General features: G+C 45.6%; 1 protein-coding gene across 1 annotated transcript; it reads left to right on the top strand.

The window, feature by feature from the left end:
- Positions 1–11,122: 11,122 nt before the first annotated feature.
- On the top strand, positions 11,123–16,240 carry LOC122477388 (testis-expressed protein 13D-like). Its single transcript, XM_043570333.1, has 2 exons — positions 11,123–15,618; positions 15,728–16,240. The coding sequence occupies exon 1, from the start codon at positions 11,995–11,997 to the stop codon at positions 14,524–14,526; it is 2,532 nt and encodes an 843-aa protein (XP_043426268.1). The 5' UTR covers positions 11,123–11,994; the 3' UTR covers positions 14,527–15,618; positions 15,728–16,240.
- The last annotated feature ends 2,334 nt before the right edge of the window (positions 16,241–18,574 follow it).

An 18,574-nucleotide genomic window follows, 5' to 3' on the forward strand; every position in this document is an offset into this window, starting at 1 on the left:
AGTTGCACAATGTCACCTCCACTGCATTCTTTGGTCCAAGCAAGTCACAAGGCCATCCTAGATTCCAGAAGTGGAGAAATAAACTCCGCCTACTGACGGCAGGAGCTGCAAAACAAAACAAAAAAAACTTGTGGCCATTTTCCACCACATTACCATCTGTTAATTTGCCCTGTTCTTGAACTTCATATAAGTATGAAAGTACTCTTATTTCTGGCTTCTTTTATTCAACATTTTGTATGAGAAATTCAACCATGCTTTTGTGGGTGGCAGTAGATTGTTCTTTTTTATTGCTGCTGTTGATATTCTATTGTATGAGCATACCACAACTTATTTATTCATTCTACCATTGGTGCATATTTGACTTGTTTCTAGTTTCTGGCTGTTATAAATAATGCTGCTATTCTTGTGGATGTCTTTTATTTTTTAAATTAAAAAAAATTATTTATTTTGAGAGAGAGAGAGAGAGAGAGAGACACGGAGGATGAGTGGGGGAGGGGCAGAGAGAGAGGGAGACACAGAATCCAAAGCAGGCTCCAGGCTTTGAGCCATTGGCACAGAGCCAGACATGGGGCTTGAACCCATGAACCGTGAGATCATGACCTGAGCTGAAGTCGGATGCTTAACTAACTGAGCCACTGGGGCGTCCATCTTGTGCATGTCTTTTAAAGGACAAAATGTACTCAATTATCTTGGGTATGTATCTAGGAATAGAATTGCTGGGTCAGAGGGTAGGCTGGTATTAAGCTTTAGAAGATACTGCCAAATAGCTTCCAGAAGTGATTGCACTGATTTACACACCCATAAGCATTGAAGATTCATAACATGGTAAGGAATTACCGTGTCAAAAAATGAATGGAAAATGGTAAAGAGCATGAAGCTATTAACAGACAATATAGAATTTAAGGTAAAATCATTATTAGAGATGAAAAATAAATCTTCATACAAATAAAATTTTCTTTTTTTTTTTTTTACAAATAAATGTTTCAATTCACCAAGAGATATAACAATTAAAAATGTTTATGTTCCTAATAACATAGCCTCAAAATTTAAAAATTTTTAAGTGTTTATTTACTTTTGAAAGAGAGAGAGAGAGAGAGAGAGAGAGAGAGACAGAGCATGAGTGGGGGAGGGGAAGAGGGCAAGAAATCCAGACACAGGATCCGAAGCAGGCTTCAGGCTCTGAGCTGTCAGCACAGAGCCCAACGTGGTGCTTGAACTCACGAACTATGCGATCATGACTTGAGCTGAAGTCAGACTCTCAGCCAGCTGAGCCTCCAGGCGTCCCAAGCCTCAAAATCTAAAAGCAAACACTAAGAGTACTACAAGGAGAATCAAACCCACAATCATAGTGGTAGATTTCAACCTATTTCTCTCAATAATTGACAAAACAGGCAGAACAAAACCCCTTTCTCTCTTTATCTCTCTGTGCATGTATATATATATTTATAAATATGATTTGGACAGAGCAATGAATAAATGTGTCTTTAGTAAAATTTTAATTGTGGAATAAGTTTAAATATATTAAAAAGTTGCCAAGATAGGACAGAGAGTTCTCATATCCTCTTCATCAAGGTACCCCTAATATGAACATCTTTTTTTTTTTTTTTTTTTTTTTTTGAGAGAGAGGGTACAAGTGAATGAGAGGCGGAGAGAAAGAGTGCAAATCCCACGTGGGGCAGAGAGAGAGAGAGAGAGAAGCAGGGTTCACCTAAAGTGGGGCTCAAGCTCACCCATAGCGGAACTCGACCTCATTAACCATAAGATCATGATCTGAGCCGAAGTCAGACGCTTAACCGACTGAGCCACCCAGGTGCCCAATATGAACATTTTAACTGACCACAGTACATTTGTAAAGACTAAGAAATTAACATTGGTACATTTACTGTTAATGTGCAGAATTTATTAAGATTTCACTAAGCTTTCCACTAATGTCCTTTTTCATTTGCAGTATCCAGTCTAGAATAACACATTACATTTAGTTGTCATATCTCCTTAGTCTCCTCCAATATGTCACAATTTGTCAGTCTTTGTATTTCATGACCTTGCTAATTTTGAAAATCAGGTATTTTGTAGAATGTCCCTCAATCTGAGTTTGTTTGATGTGATGTTTTCTCATGATTGAAAACTTGATTTCTCTGGGGTTATGAGTTTTTGGAAAGAATAGCATCGAAGTGAAGTACACATCTCATTGCATCATATCAGAGGGTGTGTGATTTCACTATGACTTATCTCTGGTGATGTTAATTCTGATTACTTTGTTAAATTACTCTCTTTTGGGTCTTTTCACTGTGAAGTTACTATTTTCCCCTTTCCACACTCTATTCTTTGGAATTGAGCCATTAAGTCAAAGCCCACATTCAAGCAGTGGGGAATTATGCTCTCCCTCCTTTAGGGTAGAGTATCTACATAATGTATTTCAAAATCTTTTATGTGGGAGATTTGTCCCTTCTCCCCCATTTATATATTTATTCAATAATTTATTTATATCAGTATGGACTCATGCAAAGTGGAAAATGCAAGTTTGAAAAGAGGTGATACTATTTACTGCAGAGATAATACTATATTGTTGGTGAATAAATACATATTTATAAATGCATCCACAAGAACATATACACGAATCTCGGGTTACTTCTGGAAAGAGAAGGAGGAAGCAAAACAGGGAGAAAATGTGATAGAGGAGAGCTTTAAAAATTTCTTAAATGTCTTCAAAGGATCTAAAGCAGGTATGCAAGGTGTTCACAAAAGTTTTAAATTGACCACTTCCTAGTTGTGTGAGCTTGGGCAAATTACTTAAATTTAGGAGCCCCAGTATCTTCATTTGTAAAAGGGGATAATAATTATAACTATAATTCATGGAGTTGTTTTGAGGATTAAATGAGGTAATACAGGGGCATCTGGGTGGCTCAGTCAGTTAGTCTGACTTTGGCTCAGGTCATGATCTCACGACTTGTGAGTTTGAGCCCCAAATCAGTCTCTGTGCTAACAGCTCAGAGCCTGGAGCCTGCTTCAGATTCTGTGTCTCCCTCTCTCTCTGCCCCACCCCCACTCACGCTATGTGTGTGTGTGTGTGTGTGTGTGTGTGTGTGTCTGTCTGTCTCAAAAACAAATGAACATTAAATTTTTAAAAATTTAAATGAGGTAATACATATAATTTGTTTTTGCATAGTCACCATGTGAACATTCCTTAAAACACATCTATTATTCTGACTGACCAGCAAGAAAGTATCAAAAGCATTGTTCAGCTGTGGGTGAGTAGGCACAAATGGAAACAGGTGCATTCCAGAGATAGGACATAGCGCACTTCAAAGCAGTAGCACCCTTAGGGGCCCAGGGCAGGCTGCCCCAAAATGTGCCACATGACATATTGACTATTTTGAATTAAGGCTACTTTTTAAGTAACTTTTCGAATGTCTATTTTTGAGAGAGCATGAGTAGGGGAGGGGCAGAGAGAGGGAGACACAGAATCTGAAACAGGCTCCGAATTCTGAACTGTCAGCACAGAGCCTGACACGGGGGCTTGAACTCACAAACCGTGAGATCGTGACATGAGCTGAAGTTGGACGCTTAACCGACTGAGCCACCCAGGCGCCCCTGAATTAAGGCTACTTAAAAAATAGCCTACACAAGAACGACACTCAGAACCTCCTCTTTCTCCTTGAAAGCGGGACATAAATCTCTCAGGTGACAGGTCCCCTCCCGACACCAGGAAGTAGAGACTTTTTTTTTAAATGTAATTTATTGTCAAGTTAGCTAACGTACAGTGTATACAGTGTCCTCTTGGCTTTGGGAATAGATTGCCATGATTCATCGCTTACATGTAACACCCAGTGGGCATCCCAAGTGCCCTCTGCAATGCCCATCACCCATTTTCCCCTCCCCCCCCCCCCCACACCCTCCATTAACCCTCAGTTTGTTCTCTGTATTTAAGAGTCTTTTTAAGGTTTATCACCAGAGGGAGGGAATCTAGAGCGAGAAGTCTATATAAACAAACCTTGTTACTTTTTACTAATTTGCTACTTTAGCCCACATTCCATTTAAAATTCATTACTCATTCAAGCTCCTGAACACACGTCTTCTCTGTCCTGTCAATTCGTCACAGATTTAATGTCTCTTTGTCTAAAATGGATAAAACCTTCCTGCCTTGGTCATTTCTTTGGGTCTCAATGCTTTGGGTGTCAATTTCATTATTGGGTCTCCATGCACATGTAATGAAACTTTGCTTTTTTTTCTCCTGTTGATCTGTCTCATGTCAGTTTAATTCTTAGTCCAGCTAGAAGAAGCATAGAGGAACATTCCTCCCCTTCACATCTCTGATGAGGGCACAGTCTGAGCACGCCCTTGGGCAGAGAGAACAGGGGAGCAATGTCTGCTCTGTTGGGTACAGGGTCTGTTTCCCCTGCAGGGTTTGTACGACTCTGTGCTAACGAGGGTGGTTTGCAATGAGTGGCCTCACCTAGCGCAAGGCACTGTACGATCCAGCTTCTTCTAAACTCTGGTCCCAAATTTTCAGAGAATGGGGTGACACCTCCAGAAGGCGGTCAGTTGTCTTCTTCGCCACTGCCTTGTGAGAACAGGACAACAGTGGGATGTGGAACCCAGGCGTTGGCAGGCTTTGTGAAGAAATCACCCTTCTCTCTTCTCAGCCTTGAGGCAAGTCTGGAAGGATAACTGATTTCTCTATCAGTGGCTTTACAGGACTGTCCTTTTCAAGTTAGGAAGACTTGCATAAAGTCCTACTCGCTTTCCCTGTTTCTTTCTAATAGCAAAATGTAGTCAACTGAGCAAGGCTAAAAAAGATTATGGAAAAATCACAGGGATGCCTTAAGTGACATTTCAAAAAGAGGCTGTGGGATGGTGTGGGCTTAGGCTCATCCATACCACCCTCGCTGGTGAAAAACAGAAGTTGACCTTACCTCTTCCTGTTTATTCAATCATCAGCTATCACCTGTTGACCTTTAGGTATCCAGTGCCCTTAAAAGTCTCCTCCTTGCCATCAGATCAAAACCAGAACAGTAGTCATTTTACACTGTGGCCTACATGCACTTATATTAATGATATACATGTATTTTGGAGGTGGTGGTATCGGTAAGCTATTTCTAAGAACTGCTGGGGCAAAAGGACCTATCAATTTCCTCCAAGTGTAGCCCAGTGATTTTTCTCAAAGGCAGTGTCCCCATTCTTTCTGTACCAGTCAGTCTATGCCTGACCTGAGAGAGACGGCTGCTCACAGATCTGCCACCCTGTTGGTTCTTCCCCTTCTGCTTCAGCCCCTACCTTCTGCCCCACTTTCAGACTCTCAGGTCCTAGGGGATTAAGAGTCCATAGTCTTCATTTCACACCAAGACACTTGGCTGATGACTCACCTGTCCTCGCCCTCCCTTCCAAGTGTGGTGATCCAAGCATGACTTGCCAGCCAGTTAGTCCCCTGGAGCTCAATGTCCCAGAGTCCCCATCACTTCCTTGAGTTTTCCAGGGCACCCTGGAATGCGAGCAGATGTAAGAGCTCGTGTGTATGCGTGTGTTTGTAATGGAAGTGGGGGTGGAAGGACTTAAAGTTGCGAATGACGCCAGTGAAAATGTTCAGCGGTGATGTTACTTACAGATACTTGAGAACGAACAAGAAGAAAGGAAATACAAAAATCCAGTTTGTCTGCATAGAATACATTTATGAGATCTGCTTACTCTTCATGGCTGACTTTACCATACGTACGGTAATAACTACGAAATGTTGTCAATATGGGTTAGATAAAATTGTACGTTAGAATTACTTGCAATGTGACACTGTATTCAGCTATGCTCACACTGTGTTGATTATCTACTATGGTTTCCTACCCCTGTATTCTGCTCATGTGGGAAAAAAAAATTCAGGAAATGTCTCTAGTATTTCTGAGGTTAACTGCCCAGGTGCCTCCTCTTTTCCCTTTTGGCATCTGCTGGGCAGCTATATTGCAGAGGTCACTGTGGGTACAAAGTGGCAGAAAAGAAAGCAAATGTAATAAAAGGTGTAAATTTTCCTAAAGCAGTATAAAACCGTTCCTCAGTACTCAGCACATATAGCTTATATTTACTGTATATGCTTTTTCTCTATTCTATTTACCACCTTTGATTCTTAGGAGATTAAATCTGCACAAGCGTAGATACATACTAATATGATGAATTTTAAATGTTATTTTCCTTCCTTTATCATCAATGATTATCATTTAGAGTTGTTATGAAGCCTTTGTGACAGAGGTTATACTAAAATTGAAAGTATATGAACTTACTGAAAATCATGTAAAAATTAGCTATGTTTTTAATGTGGTTTCTCAGATTGATTAATTTATGCAATTGAATTGTTCTACTCTCTTGTAAACATATATTCACACTTTGCAAACTTGCACACCTGCAAAGTAAAGTGTGGTGGCATTTGCGATATTATCATTGTTTCATCAAGGATGATAGTCAGGTTACTTTTTTTTTATTTTAGAGAGAGTGAGAGAGTGCTTGTGCGAGCAGGGGAGAGGCAGAGGGAGAAAGAGAGAGAGAAAGGATCTTAAGCAGGCTCCATGCTCAGTGTCGAGCCTGATGTGGGGCTCGATCCCACGATCCTGGGACTATGACTTGAGCCAAAACCGAGACTTGGATGCTCAACCAACTGAGCCACCCAGGTGCCCCTCACGTTAGTTTTCAAATCTCACTTTATAAGCTATTATATATCATCTTCCCATTTTAATACAGTGGAAATTGATTCCACAAAGGTCTTGAAGATCCAAAGTATCTTAAATTTAATAAAAATAATTTCAAAACAACTCGGCATTTATGAAGTGTTGTTGCATTAATTTAAAAATAGTTCCAAGTTGTTATAAAGTTTAACATTGTATGAAAGCACTTCCTCAAAACATAGCTGTTTTGGAGACGGTGAATTTTTTTCCCTTAGGGATATGTGTGTCTCTTAAAAAAATTACTTTTCTTTGGATTGAAACCATGGCAAGGATCTCGCCTTATAGGTTCAGTCTTCATTTTAATCAGGATTGTACAAATCATGGATTAGTTTTTGTTTCTCCCACTTTCTTTCCTTCTCCCCTATCTTTCAGGATTCCGTTGTCCCCTCCCTTTGGCATTTATAAGCACTAGTGTGTACCTGGAACCATGTTAAGTGCTAGGAGTTCAGAAATGAAAGCATACAGTCTTTGTTCTCAAGGAACTGTCTAGTTGATGAGAAAGAAGAATAAAAAAACTAATTACAGAATTGGTTCTGGAGTGGTCAGGTAAGTGTTCCTGGAGGAGGTAATGGTTGCATGATGATGAATGAGAGATGACAAGGAGATGAAACTAATCTTATTTGGAATATTCATGTTTTTTTTGGCTATGATAGCATTCTTTATTAAAAAAAAATGGGAGAGTAGAAAATTCCAAGGCTCCATCCCTCCATCAACGAGCTGGCAAAAATGGTCAGCATCAACTTTTATAGAACTCTGGAGTCTAGTTGAAAATTTCCAACAACCGGGGCAAAACCTAATGACAGAAGCAGGTGCATTGCAGCAAGAGAGTTTGCCGTTTTAAATGATCTACTTCCCCTTCTCCGCATACCAGCCCGGAGGTGGCCATGAAGACAGCAGCCTGTACTTCTGGTGCAGGTTGCCAAGTGCCTGAGGGAGCAATACAGACCTTATTCCCACCGAACTGTGATTGTGGATTTCCATCTGTCTGGTGACTCCCTGAAGAACTGGTGCACGAGGGGATTGCCTTTGTTTGCCCGACACAGAGTGTTTCCAGGTCTGGGGCAGCTTCCCAGATGGCATTTGGCAAAAAGCACTTAAAGGCAAAAGAATTGGCCATAGCAGCCCGGGGAAAGGGATCGCAGTCAGGACAAGCAAGAGACAGATCAAAAAGGCTGGGAAGAGAGTGGGAAAGGGGGCATGCGGGGAAATGGGGGCTTTTTTTGAGAGAGAGAGAGGGAGAAAGAGAGAGCGAAAGAGCAAGCATGCAGAGGGAGGGAGAGAGAGAGGCCTAAGCAGGCTCCGCCCTCAGCGCAGAGCCCCATCTCACATCCTCGGGGTCATGACCTGAGCCGAAATCAAGAGTCAGACCCTTTACCGACTGAGCCACCCATGTGACCAATACTGGATGCCTACTCAGCAAGGGCCTAATCCTCAGAGAAGATCCCAAACTTTCACCTCCAGCTGACCTGCAGGCTCTGTACAAGTGGGAAGTAAGGGTGAAGGCAGTGTTGTAAAGGGCCTGGCTAAGCATGGAAGGAGTGTTGCAACACAGAGGCAATCTTCAAAGAGTGGGGGAGCTTTTAAACTTCTGTAAAAAGATATTTTGGGGCTTCAGGTGTTTATAGATACTCTGTCAATACATTAGCTTACCGCTGAGCTAAAGGAACACAGACCTCAGTGGCCATGTAACAGAAAGAAAAAGAAACTTCTAGACAAGTAACTAAAACAACTTCAAACAAGTAGCCACAACAAACAAAACAAAGAAAACTGGAGTTAATTTTTGTATATGGGCTGAGGTAATAGTCTACCTTCATTCTTTCACATGTGGACATCCAGTTATATCAGAGCAACTTGTTGGAGACTTACTGCCTCCTCATTGAATGGTTTTGGCACCTTGTCAAAAATCAGTTGACCCTAGATGCATGGGTTTATTTCTGAACTCTCAATTCTATCACAGTATGCCAGTACCACTCTGTTTTGATCCTCTAACCTTGTGTAGTAAGTTTTGAAATCAGGAAAAAAGGAATTCTCCAACTTTATGTATTTATGTATTTATTTAAAGTTTATTTATTTATTTTGACACAGAGAGAGAGAGCTCAAGCCAGGGAGGGGCAGAGAGAAAGGGAGAGAGAGAATCCTAAGTAGGTTCCATGCTGACAGCACGGAGCCTGATGCAGGGCTCGATCCCATGAACCGTGAGACCATGACATGAGCCGAGAACAAGAGTCAGACACTTAACCAGCTGAGTCACCCAGGTGCCCCTAATTTTCTTTTCAAAGATTATTTTGGCTGTTAGGGCCTCTTGCCCATGTTATTTTGGGGTCAGCTTTGACATTTCTGCAAAAGAAAAAGGCAGGGGTTTTAATGGGATTTCATTGAATCTGTAGATCAGTTTGGAGAGTGTTGCTATCTTAATAGTATGATATCTTCCAATTTGTGAGCACAAGACATCTTTCTATGTATTTAGGTTTTCTTCAACTAATTAAAACTTTTTTAACGTTTATTTATTTTTGAGAGCTAGAGACAAAGAGTGAGTAGGGGAGGGGCAGAAAAAAAGGGAGACACAGAATCAGAAGCAGGCTCCAGGCTCTGAGCTGTCAGCACAGAGCCCGATGCGGGGCTTGAACCCACCACACGTGAGATCATGACGTGAGCTGAAGTCAGATGCTTAACCGACTGAGCCACCCAGGCACCCCTTTTTAACTACTTTCAATAATGTTTTGTAGTTTTCAGGGTATATGCCTTGTACCTCTTTGGTTAAATGTATTCCTAAGTATTTTAGTGTTTTGATGCTATTGAAAATGGACTTATTTTCTTAATTTTTCTGGAGATGGAATTGCTAGTATACAGAAATACCGTTAATTTTTATATGTTGATCCTGTATGCTACTACTTTGATGAATTTATTAGTTTTGGTAACTTTCTGGTGGATTATTGGGGAATTTTCATATAGAAGATCATGCCCTCTATAAAGAGAAAGAGTTTTACTCATTCCTTTCTAATTTGGATGTGTTTTAGTTCTTTTTCTTGACTAATTGCTCTGGCTAGAAGTTCTAGGACAATGTTGAACAGCAGTGGCGAAAGTGGCATTCTTGTCTGCTCCTGATCTTAGTGGGGAAGTTTGAGTCTTTCACCCTTAAGTGTAACGTTAGCTATTGATTTTTCATAAATGCCCTTTTTCAGGTTGAGGAACTTCCTATCTATTTTGCTTTTTGAGACATTTTTCTCGTGAAAATCTGTTGCATTTTTTTAATGCTTTTTTGTGTATCTATTAGTTGATCACATGGGGTTTTCCCTTCATTCTAGTAATGTAGTGTATTACATTGATTGATTTTCACTTATTGAGCCACCTTTGTTTTCCAGAGATAAATCTCATTTGGGGGATTGACCATTTTGAAACATAGGATATATCCTTTTTTATGTTTTAACAGTTTTTGTCTTAAAGTCTTTGTCTGATGTTTGGAGAGCCACTCTAGCTCTCAGTTGGTTACTGTTTGCATGGAATAGCCTTTTCCATCTTTTTATTATCAAGCAAGTTTATATCTTTGAGTCTAAAATGAATCTCTTGTATCCTGTTTAAAAAAATATTATCTCTTCTGTCAATGTCTGCCTGTTAATTACACACTATTTGCATTTATTATAATTACTGATAAGGAAGGACTTCTGGCATTTTGCCATTTGCTTTCTTTCTTTCTTTCTTTTGAAAGAAAGCGTGAGCAGGGGAGGGGTAGAGAGAGAGGGAAAGAGAGAATCTTAAGCAGGCTCAGCACTGTCAGCCCGGAGCCCAATGCAGGGCTCGAACTCATAAACCTCGAGATCCTGACCTGAGCCACAATCAAGTCGGACACTGAACCAACTGAGCCACCCAGGTGCCCTTTGCCATTTTTTTCTAATATGTCTTATAGCTCCCTCTACCCCAATTCCTGCACTAGTGCCTGCTTTTATGTTTAATTGATTCCTTTTTTTGTAAGAATTTTTATTTCCTTCTCATTTCCTTTTCTGCATACTGTTTATTTTCTTGGTGTTTGCTCTGGGATTGCAATTAAGATGTTAATTTATACCAGTATATTTTAGATTAAATACGAACTTAATTTCAAGTAGTATACAAATCTTCCATTCTAGCTTATACTGTTATTGCCACAAATCACATCTTTGCAGATTTGTATTGTTTTATGCAGTCATCTCTTTCTGAACTTTTGTTTTGAGAGAGCGTGCCCACGCACACAGGCGCCCGAGTTGGGGAGGGGAAGAGGACGAGGGAGAGAGAGAACCCCAAGCAGGTTCCGTGCTGTCGGCGCAGAGCCCAACCCCGGGCTCGGGGCTGGATCTCATGACTGCGTATCATCATCTGAGCTGAAATCAAGAGTTCCGCGCTTAGCGGACTGAGCCGCCCAGACACCCTATGTGGTCATCTTTAAAATCCTGTATTTTAAAAAAGAGTTTCAAAATGCATGAATACTATTTTTGTACTTAGTTACTTTTAGCACGTGCTTTATTTCTTTGTGTGGGTTCCAGTTATCACTTGGTGCAGCTTAAGGCACTTCTTCAGCATTTCTTGTAGGGAAGCCCCAGATTATGAGGGGAACATTTACTCTAAAAGTGGAAGAGAGACACTCTCCGAGAACCGTCCGAGAACCGTCCATCAGGTGAACACGAGAGTGAATTTATAGGGCAAGTTCAGAGCATTCATGGTTCAATCGCTGGATTTTCTTGAGGACGGGGACTCTAAGTTCATCGTTCAGAATGACGAGGGAAGGGTACAGTGTGACTGACTGTCGAAGGTTTGAAGGGGTACCGAAGAGTTATGGGCCAGAGAACTGAGGTAAGAATAGAACGGTGCCCATCGAGGCAACCCTGCCACCCGACTAGGAATTCATTCCACGATGCTGGGTATCGTCCCGAGGTTCTTAGAAACAAATTCTAACCCACGCTCACAGCAGCGCCCCGTGCAGCCATCCAGCCTATTCGCCCTCTACGGGTCGCGCTCTTCAGAGGGAGGCGGATCCCAGCAGGCCTTGCAGGGTGACTCAGGCGTCATCTCTGTGACTGTGACGTGTAACACCCTCGCCGGGTGGGGCTGGCGCGGTGAGGGCGTCCGTTTTACTCTCTGTGAGGAAAGTGAGGCGGTGAGGGAGGAGAGGCTGAGAAGGAGGCCGGGACTGGAAAAGGACTGCGGTAGAACCGACCGGGGACGTGAGGGGTGGGCCTTTACGGGCGGCGGCAGGGGCAGCATTCCCTGCGAGACGGTTAGTTATCTAGGCTCGCGGCCGTCAGTTAACTAGGCCGCAGCAGTCATGGCGGTCGACTTTGGGGACCACGCCAGCGGGTTCCGCCACACCGACGTGATCAGGTTCATCAACGACGAAGTCCTCGTGAACGGCGGTGGGCCGGATTTCTACGCGGCCTTGCGCTCGCTGCCCTGGGACGACGTAGAGGAGCGGCTTCGCACGGTCCTGGCCGACCCGCAGGTGCCGCGCGCCATGAAGAGGGCCTGTGCGTGGAGCGCGCTCGCCTTGAGCGTGCGCGTGGGAGCCAGGCAGCGGGAGCAGCAGGAGCGCCAGGTCTCGCGGCTGCAGAACCAAGTAGACGAGCGCGAGACGACTACCTGGGCCCTGGCCTCCGAGCTGCAGCGGCTGCGCGGGGAGCGCGAGTCGGCGGTCGCACACCTGCGCTCCACACAGGCCGCCCTGCGGCAGACTCTGGTCGAGTGTGACGCGCTTCGTGGGCGGCTGCTCCAGGTGGAGAGGGCCTCCCGGGTCGTGCCGCTGGCCCTCGAGAGAGTGCCTGGGCCTCCGGCCGAGCCACTTGGGGCCATAGCATGGCCCCGGCATGCAGATGTGGTGGCCAGGGAGCTGCGCAGCAGGCTGTACTTTGAGGCCCGGGTGCCGGCCCCGGTGGCTGTCCTTTACATGCCGGGACCCCCGAGTCCCTGGGCTCAGGCCGTACAGCCCGCTCTGCCAGTGCCCGTGCGGTACTTGCTTCCGTTCCGTGCCCCGTTCCCCGTGGGATTCCCCGTCTCGCCACCTCTGCCGCCAGTAGTAGTCATGGATGCAGAAGCTGCAGTAGGTCCACATCAGATGCCTCCTCTGGGGATCGGGCCACCTGGTCCACGTGCTGCAGTGGGCTACCAAGAGGGGATGGTCCCACGGTGGGACCAGAGGAGCTGCAGCCAGGCGGAAGGTCCTGCGATCCTCCGGAGTGCAGTCCCCCTGAGGGACATCAGAAGCCTTAGCCAAGAAGGTCGGCAGAGGCCTCAGGGGATGGTTCCTGTCAGAGATAGCTGGAGCCAGAGCCAGAGCCAGGAAGAAGATCCAGAGAACACCCAAGAAGTGGTCCCCCTTGGGGATAGCTGGAGCCACAGCCAGCAAGAAGATCCAGAGAGAGCCCAGGGGACGGTTCCTATCGGGGAGAGCAGGAGCCACAACCAGGAGGAAGGTCCAGAGAGGGCCCAGGGGGTGGTTCCTGCTGGGGAGAGCCGGAGCCAGAGCCAGGAAGAAGGTCCAGAGTGGGCCAAAGGAATGGCCACCCTTGGGGATGGCTGGAGCCAGAGCCAGGAAGACCGTGCAAAGAGGGCCTGGGAGATGGTTCCCGTCGGGGAGAGCTGGAGCCATAGCCAGCAAGAAGATCAAGAGGTGCTCCGGGGGGTGGTCCCCCTTGGGGAGAGCTGGACCCAGAGTCAGCGAGAAGGTCCAGAGAACCCCCAAGGAATGGTCACCCTTTGGGGTAGCTGGAGCCAGAGCCGGGAAGAAGGTCCAGGGTGGGCCCAAGGAATGGTTCCTGTTGGGGATAGCTGGAGCCACAGCCAAGAAGAAGATCGAGAGATGCCCCAGGGGGTGGTACTTCTTAGGGATAGTTGGAGCCTCAGCCAGGAGGATGTTCTAGAGAGGCCTCAGGGGATGGTCTCCTTTGGGGATATCTGGAGCCAGAGCCGGAAAGAGGGTTCGGAGAGGCCTCGGGGGGTGGTACTCCTTAAAGATAACCAGGGCCAGAGCCAGGAAGAAGGTCCAGAGAATCCTCAGGAGATGGTTCCCTTTGGGGATAGTTGGAGTCTCAGCCAGGAAGAAGGGCCAGCAAAGGCCCAGGGGATGGTCCCCTTTGGGGGTATCTGGGGCCTCAGCCAGGAAGAAGGTTCGGGGCGATCCCAGGAGATGGTTACCTTTGGTGCCAGCAGGATGAGTAGCTGGGAAGAAGATCCAGAGAGGCCCCAGGAGATGGGGGCCAGTGGGAGACACAACCAGGAAGAAGATCCAAAGAGGCCTCAAGTGATGGTGCCCCTGGGGGCCAGCAGGGACCACAGCCAGGAAGAAGGTCCAAAAAGACCCCAAGGGATGGCCCCCCTTGTTGCCAGCAGAAGCAGTAGCCACGAAGAAGATCCAGAGAGGCCTCAGGAGATGCTCTCCTTGGGGGCCAGCGGGAACTACAGCCAAGAAGAAGGTCCAAGAAGACCCCAGGGGACAGGGGACAGAAGAGGCCATAGCCAGCAAGAAAGTCCAAAGAGGTACCCCCCGGGGTTTAGGAGGAGCCACAGCCTGGAAGAAGGTCTACAGAGGCCCCAGGCGACCCCCCAGGGGGACAGCTGGAGCTGTGGTGTGAGGGAAAGCCCAATGAAACAGCAGCCTCAGGGGCAGAAGGCCAAGCAACCAGAAGGGAAAAAAGCTCTGGGTTTCCTGCACCAGGAGAAGTCTGCCTCAGGCTGCGGCCCCGAGAGTTGGGAGTGCCCATGGTGTAAAGCCATGAATTTTTCATGGCGCAAGGCCTGCTATAAGTGCAAGGAAGGCTGTGTGGAAGTTGAGAGGGGAGGCCCGGACCCAGGACCAACTCACTGATTTGCGAAAGGTAAGTAAGAATGAAAACGAAAGAAAAGACCAATTTCATAAGCCCAAAGAAAAACCAATTTCATAAGACCCTCTTCTGATCAAAAAGTAACTTATTTACCTCACAGAAAATTTGCAAACCAAAATTAGTGTAGAGAGAATTAAAACAATCCATTATTCTATTACCCAAAGTAACAACCTTTTATCATTGTGGGTACTACGTACACACATAAATGCAAATGTATGTATATACTTTTTAAAATTTACTTGAACAAAGACTGCTTTTGAGTATCATATTCTTTAAAAAGGAACTTCTCTTGATTGCACTGACATTCACAGGTGGTGGATTCTGAATGGCTGGTGCCGATTGGTGGACATCCTGGAGAAGCTGAAGTCTTGGAGCCTTGCCCCGCCCTCCCCTCCACTCTCTTCTGTTTTCTTATTCACATCCTTTTTTTTGAAAGTGCCATGTCTTTTTCGAGTTATAACTATACTGAGTTTCAGGAGCACTGCTTTTCCTTGGAAATGCTGTTGTTCCTTTGTACATGGCTACAGTGTTCATGTTTGCTCCTGGTTTTTATTTTATAGGTGAGGGCCTGTTTTTGTGTCTCTGAGCCCCACAGAAATTGTTTGTTGCTGAAGAAGCTGAACCTGTCCCATTAGAAGATCTTCTAAGAGTTTAAAGAAATCACACTTGATTCCTGCTGACCTGCACCTCATCGAGACCCCCGTTGGCTGGAGCGGAGAGGAGTGAGAGGAAGTCGGGGAAGAGGAGATGCTTCGGCGCTCCTTAAGGCGGAAAGGAGGGCAAAATGATTTTGTTAGAATTTAATTTCTCTGTTGGGACAAGGAATTAATTTGGAAGAGTTGGGGGGTGTTGTGGTGTTAAATTCTGTAAGTGATAGCAAATTTGATAGATAACATTTAATTCATTACACAAATCGTTATTGTCTGGTATGTGTTAAGAGCTAGACTTATATGTTAATATCTGGTGCACACATTATAACTTGATTTGATGAGTTTGGTTAGATACCAGGAGAGAGCCCAACTTGGGATACAAATTACATGAGGACTTCTTTGCGTTGCATAGAGCGTGGCTTTCAGGTAAGCCCAATTGACATAATTTCCAGATATTTTTGTAGTTCTGGGGGTAACAGCAGAGACTTTCATGACAGGACTTGAGTCACCAAATTGCTCATCTCATTGTTCCCAGGTGAGACAAGTGAGCAGCGGCCAAGATGAGGAAAGTGGCTTCATGAAAGTATGGGCAGGACATTTCTGATAACTGTGCTGGTTTCTTCCTTTGAGAGGAACAGCTATCCTTCTGGTTGCCTGAAAGACTGCTGAGTCACTTAGAGAAAGACGGTGCCTGGGGGAGTGTCGGCTACACACTCAAGCCCTCAGCTTTGGGCCACCGCCATCCCAAGCCCCTTTCCAGTCAAGAGTGGATGAAGAACAAAATGGATTCCGAGGGCAGACATCGTGCCATGGACGGTGCTTCTCTCGGGAAGGCTCACTGGATTAAAAAAGAACTGCATCAACATTTTTGGGAGCGCCCCTGGGCCCCTTCTCTTCCATTGGCTGTCCGCTCCCCGGGGGTGGGAAGTTCGAGGGTCTCCAGTCTGAACAAAAGGTGTTCTTGAGTTCCCCCGGGGAAATCCCGGCCCACCAAGCTCAAACTCTTGTCAGAGGTTTCTGATCGTAACAATAAAGAGCGTGCACCGGCCTGCCGTGTCTCCTGGGTGCTGTGTCTCCTCGGGGCAGGCAGTTGAAACCTGCATCTTCCCACGGTCCCACCGAAGTGAGGGAAAGTTCGATCCCATAAACTATTAGGGGGCCTCTCCTCTTCCGGCCGGTCACCCAAGAATGGGAGGAGGAGGAACGTCCCTGAGGCCTTCAGTCCACTGTGATCGTCCCTGCACCTCTCACTGTCCGCGTCCTCTCACAGTCCCCTGAAGACGGGCCTCTCTGCTGCTCCTGGGCCCGTGGGGCACTAGAGGTGAGGTGGAGAGGGGGCTTCTGTCTAGGCCGGCAGCCCGAATGCCTGTGTCCAGGCTCCCCATGTGCACCAAGAAGCCATTTCCCCGAGGCCCCATCTCCTAGACATCCAACGAGCAGAAATTTCCCTTCTGCGTTTCTGTCCCGCAAGGCACCGTCCCCTCCCTCCTATGCATAATCCCATCGAGGTGCTCAGATTCCGGAAAACAGCCAGGTTCTGGCAGAAATGTTCCCAGAGGCAAACGGAGTGGAGCCTGGCTGCCTGCTTGGTATAGGGACAGGGAAGGGGCAGAGAACTGATCCTACCCCACCAGCTTTTTCTCTCCCCTCAGTCCTGATAACCGGCAGGCCTTGCTTACTAGAAGGGAGCCCTAGTGAGGAAGAGAACCATCAAGGACATCAACCCAGAACTAGGTTTTCTGGGTTACGGGCTGGTTTTGTGATACTCGTGTGTGCTCATAGCTCCCTGGGATTTGGGGAGGATGGGACACAGGTGGGACTTGGGAGTTTTCCAGAAAAATCCATTTTGATGTAATAGGTTATTCCAGATGTCACTACAGTTGCTTCGTTTATGGTTTCAAATGGACTCTGTTGTTTGTTGGCATGCCTTTAGGTCTGCATGAAAGCAAACTCACCCTGTGCATCGCTTTTACATAGTTTAATCTTATCACAGTCTTTCAGGGTTGACTTTTTCCAAAACAACCTGAATCATTAACGTTGTCAAATCACTACTTTTTTCTGGGCTGGGTACACACACAAAAAAGGTAGCAGGTTTCTGAGGCCAGAACCTGGGCTTTGGAGTTAGAGAGACCTGAGTTCAGATACTTGCTCTGCTATTCACTAGCTGTGTGATGTTAAACAAGTTACTGGACTTCTCTGAGCCCTCAACAAGTGGTTGTTCCTTTCCTTACCCTCAGGGTTCTGCTCTGGATGCTGTGGTAACGAGCACAAGAGATTATTAATGATGCCAAGAGCTACCACTGAGTACTTCCTATGTGCCAGACACTCTAAGCACATTACCCCTTTTAGTGACTGTAAGGTATGAATAGGTACCCATATTGATAGTTCTTCAAGGAGCACCTGGGTGGCTCAGTTGGTTAAGTGTCTGACTTCGGCTCAGGTCATGATCTCACAGTCCGTGGGCTGGAGCCCCACGTTGGGCTCTGTGCTGACAGCTCGGAGCCTGGAGCCTGCTTCGGATTCTGTGTCTCCTTCTCTTTCTGCCCCTCCCCTGCTCACACTCTCTCTCTCAAAAATAAGTAAGCATTAAAAAAAAAATAGTTCTTCAAAGTGAGTAGTATTACCCTCATTTTACAGATATGGCAACTCCATACCCAAATTTGGGATTTTGTGAAGCCTGGGTTCAAAATGAAATTTTACTTGTTCTAATGTCTGTGCTTTTTCCATTATTGTACCCTAACATTTTACTCTAATATATTTGCACGTTAGCCTGGATCGTCAATGCCTAAATCCAATGAAATGATGGTAATGGAGAGACTCGGAAGCATAGTGGCGGTCTGGTGGTCATGGTCATGCTGTTCTTTTGGAATTTCTCAAGCTTTGTGATGTGACCGCCTAGGCTGCTGCCAGTGAGTAGGACCACTTATTATCTCATGACTGCAAGACAGAGAGGGGGTGGTGGTGGCAACTTCGGTAGTGGAAGCGATTTGTGTTTGATTCAGCAGACCAGCCTCATGAAAAGTTTGTATAGAGCCGAGTTCAATACTGTTAAGATAGAGCCCATCTTGACTGCTTATCTGAAGTCTGTCTGAATTCCTTAGTTTTTGTTTTAAGTGGGTAAGGTGCCAGCCGTAACAGTCTAATATATATGCATGTATACTTTTCAGCGACGAAGTAGGGGGAAAGGAGACTTCAAAAGCTTCAGATTTGTGTTGCAAAACGGAGAATAGAATGGATGTGTTCTAGATCGTGGTACCAAATCTATGACAGAGTGGCAAAGAAATACATCATTTCCTCATGCCATGCTTTGTAAAGTCTCAACGCCGAATGGCAGTGGGTTCGTAGTCTGTGGTGCAGTGTGTTTCTCACTTCTAGCATGTGA

This window comes from Prionailurus bengalensis, chromosome X, assembly GCF_016509475.1.
Source record: "Prionailurus bengalensis isolate Pbe53 chromosome X, Fcat_Pben_1.1_paternal_pri, whole genome shotgun sequence".
NCBI classification, from domain to species: Eukaryota; Metazoa; Chordata; class Mammalia; order Carnivora; family Felidae; genus Prionailurus; species Prionailurus bengalensis.

Bases quoted from the DNA above. Each gene is read 5' to 3' on its own strand.
- LOC122477388 (XM_043570333.1), top strand. From the start codon at position 11,995: ATGGCGGTCGACTTTGGGGACCACGCCAGCGGGTTCCGCCACACCGAC.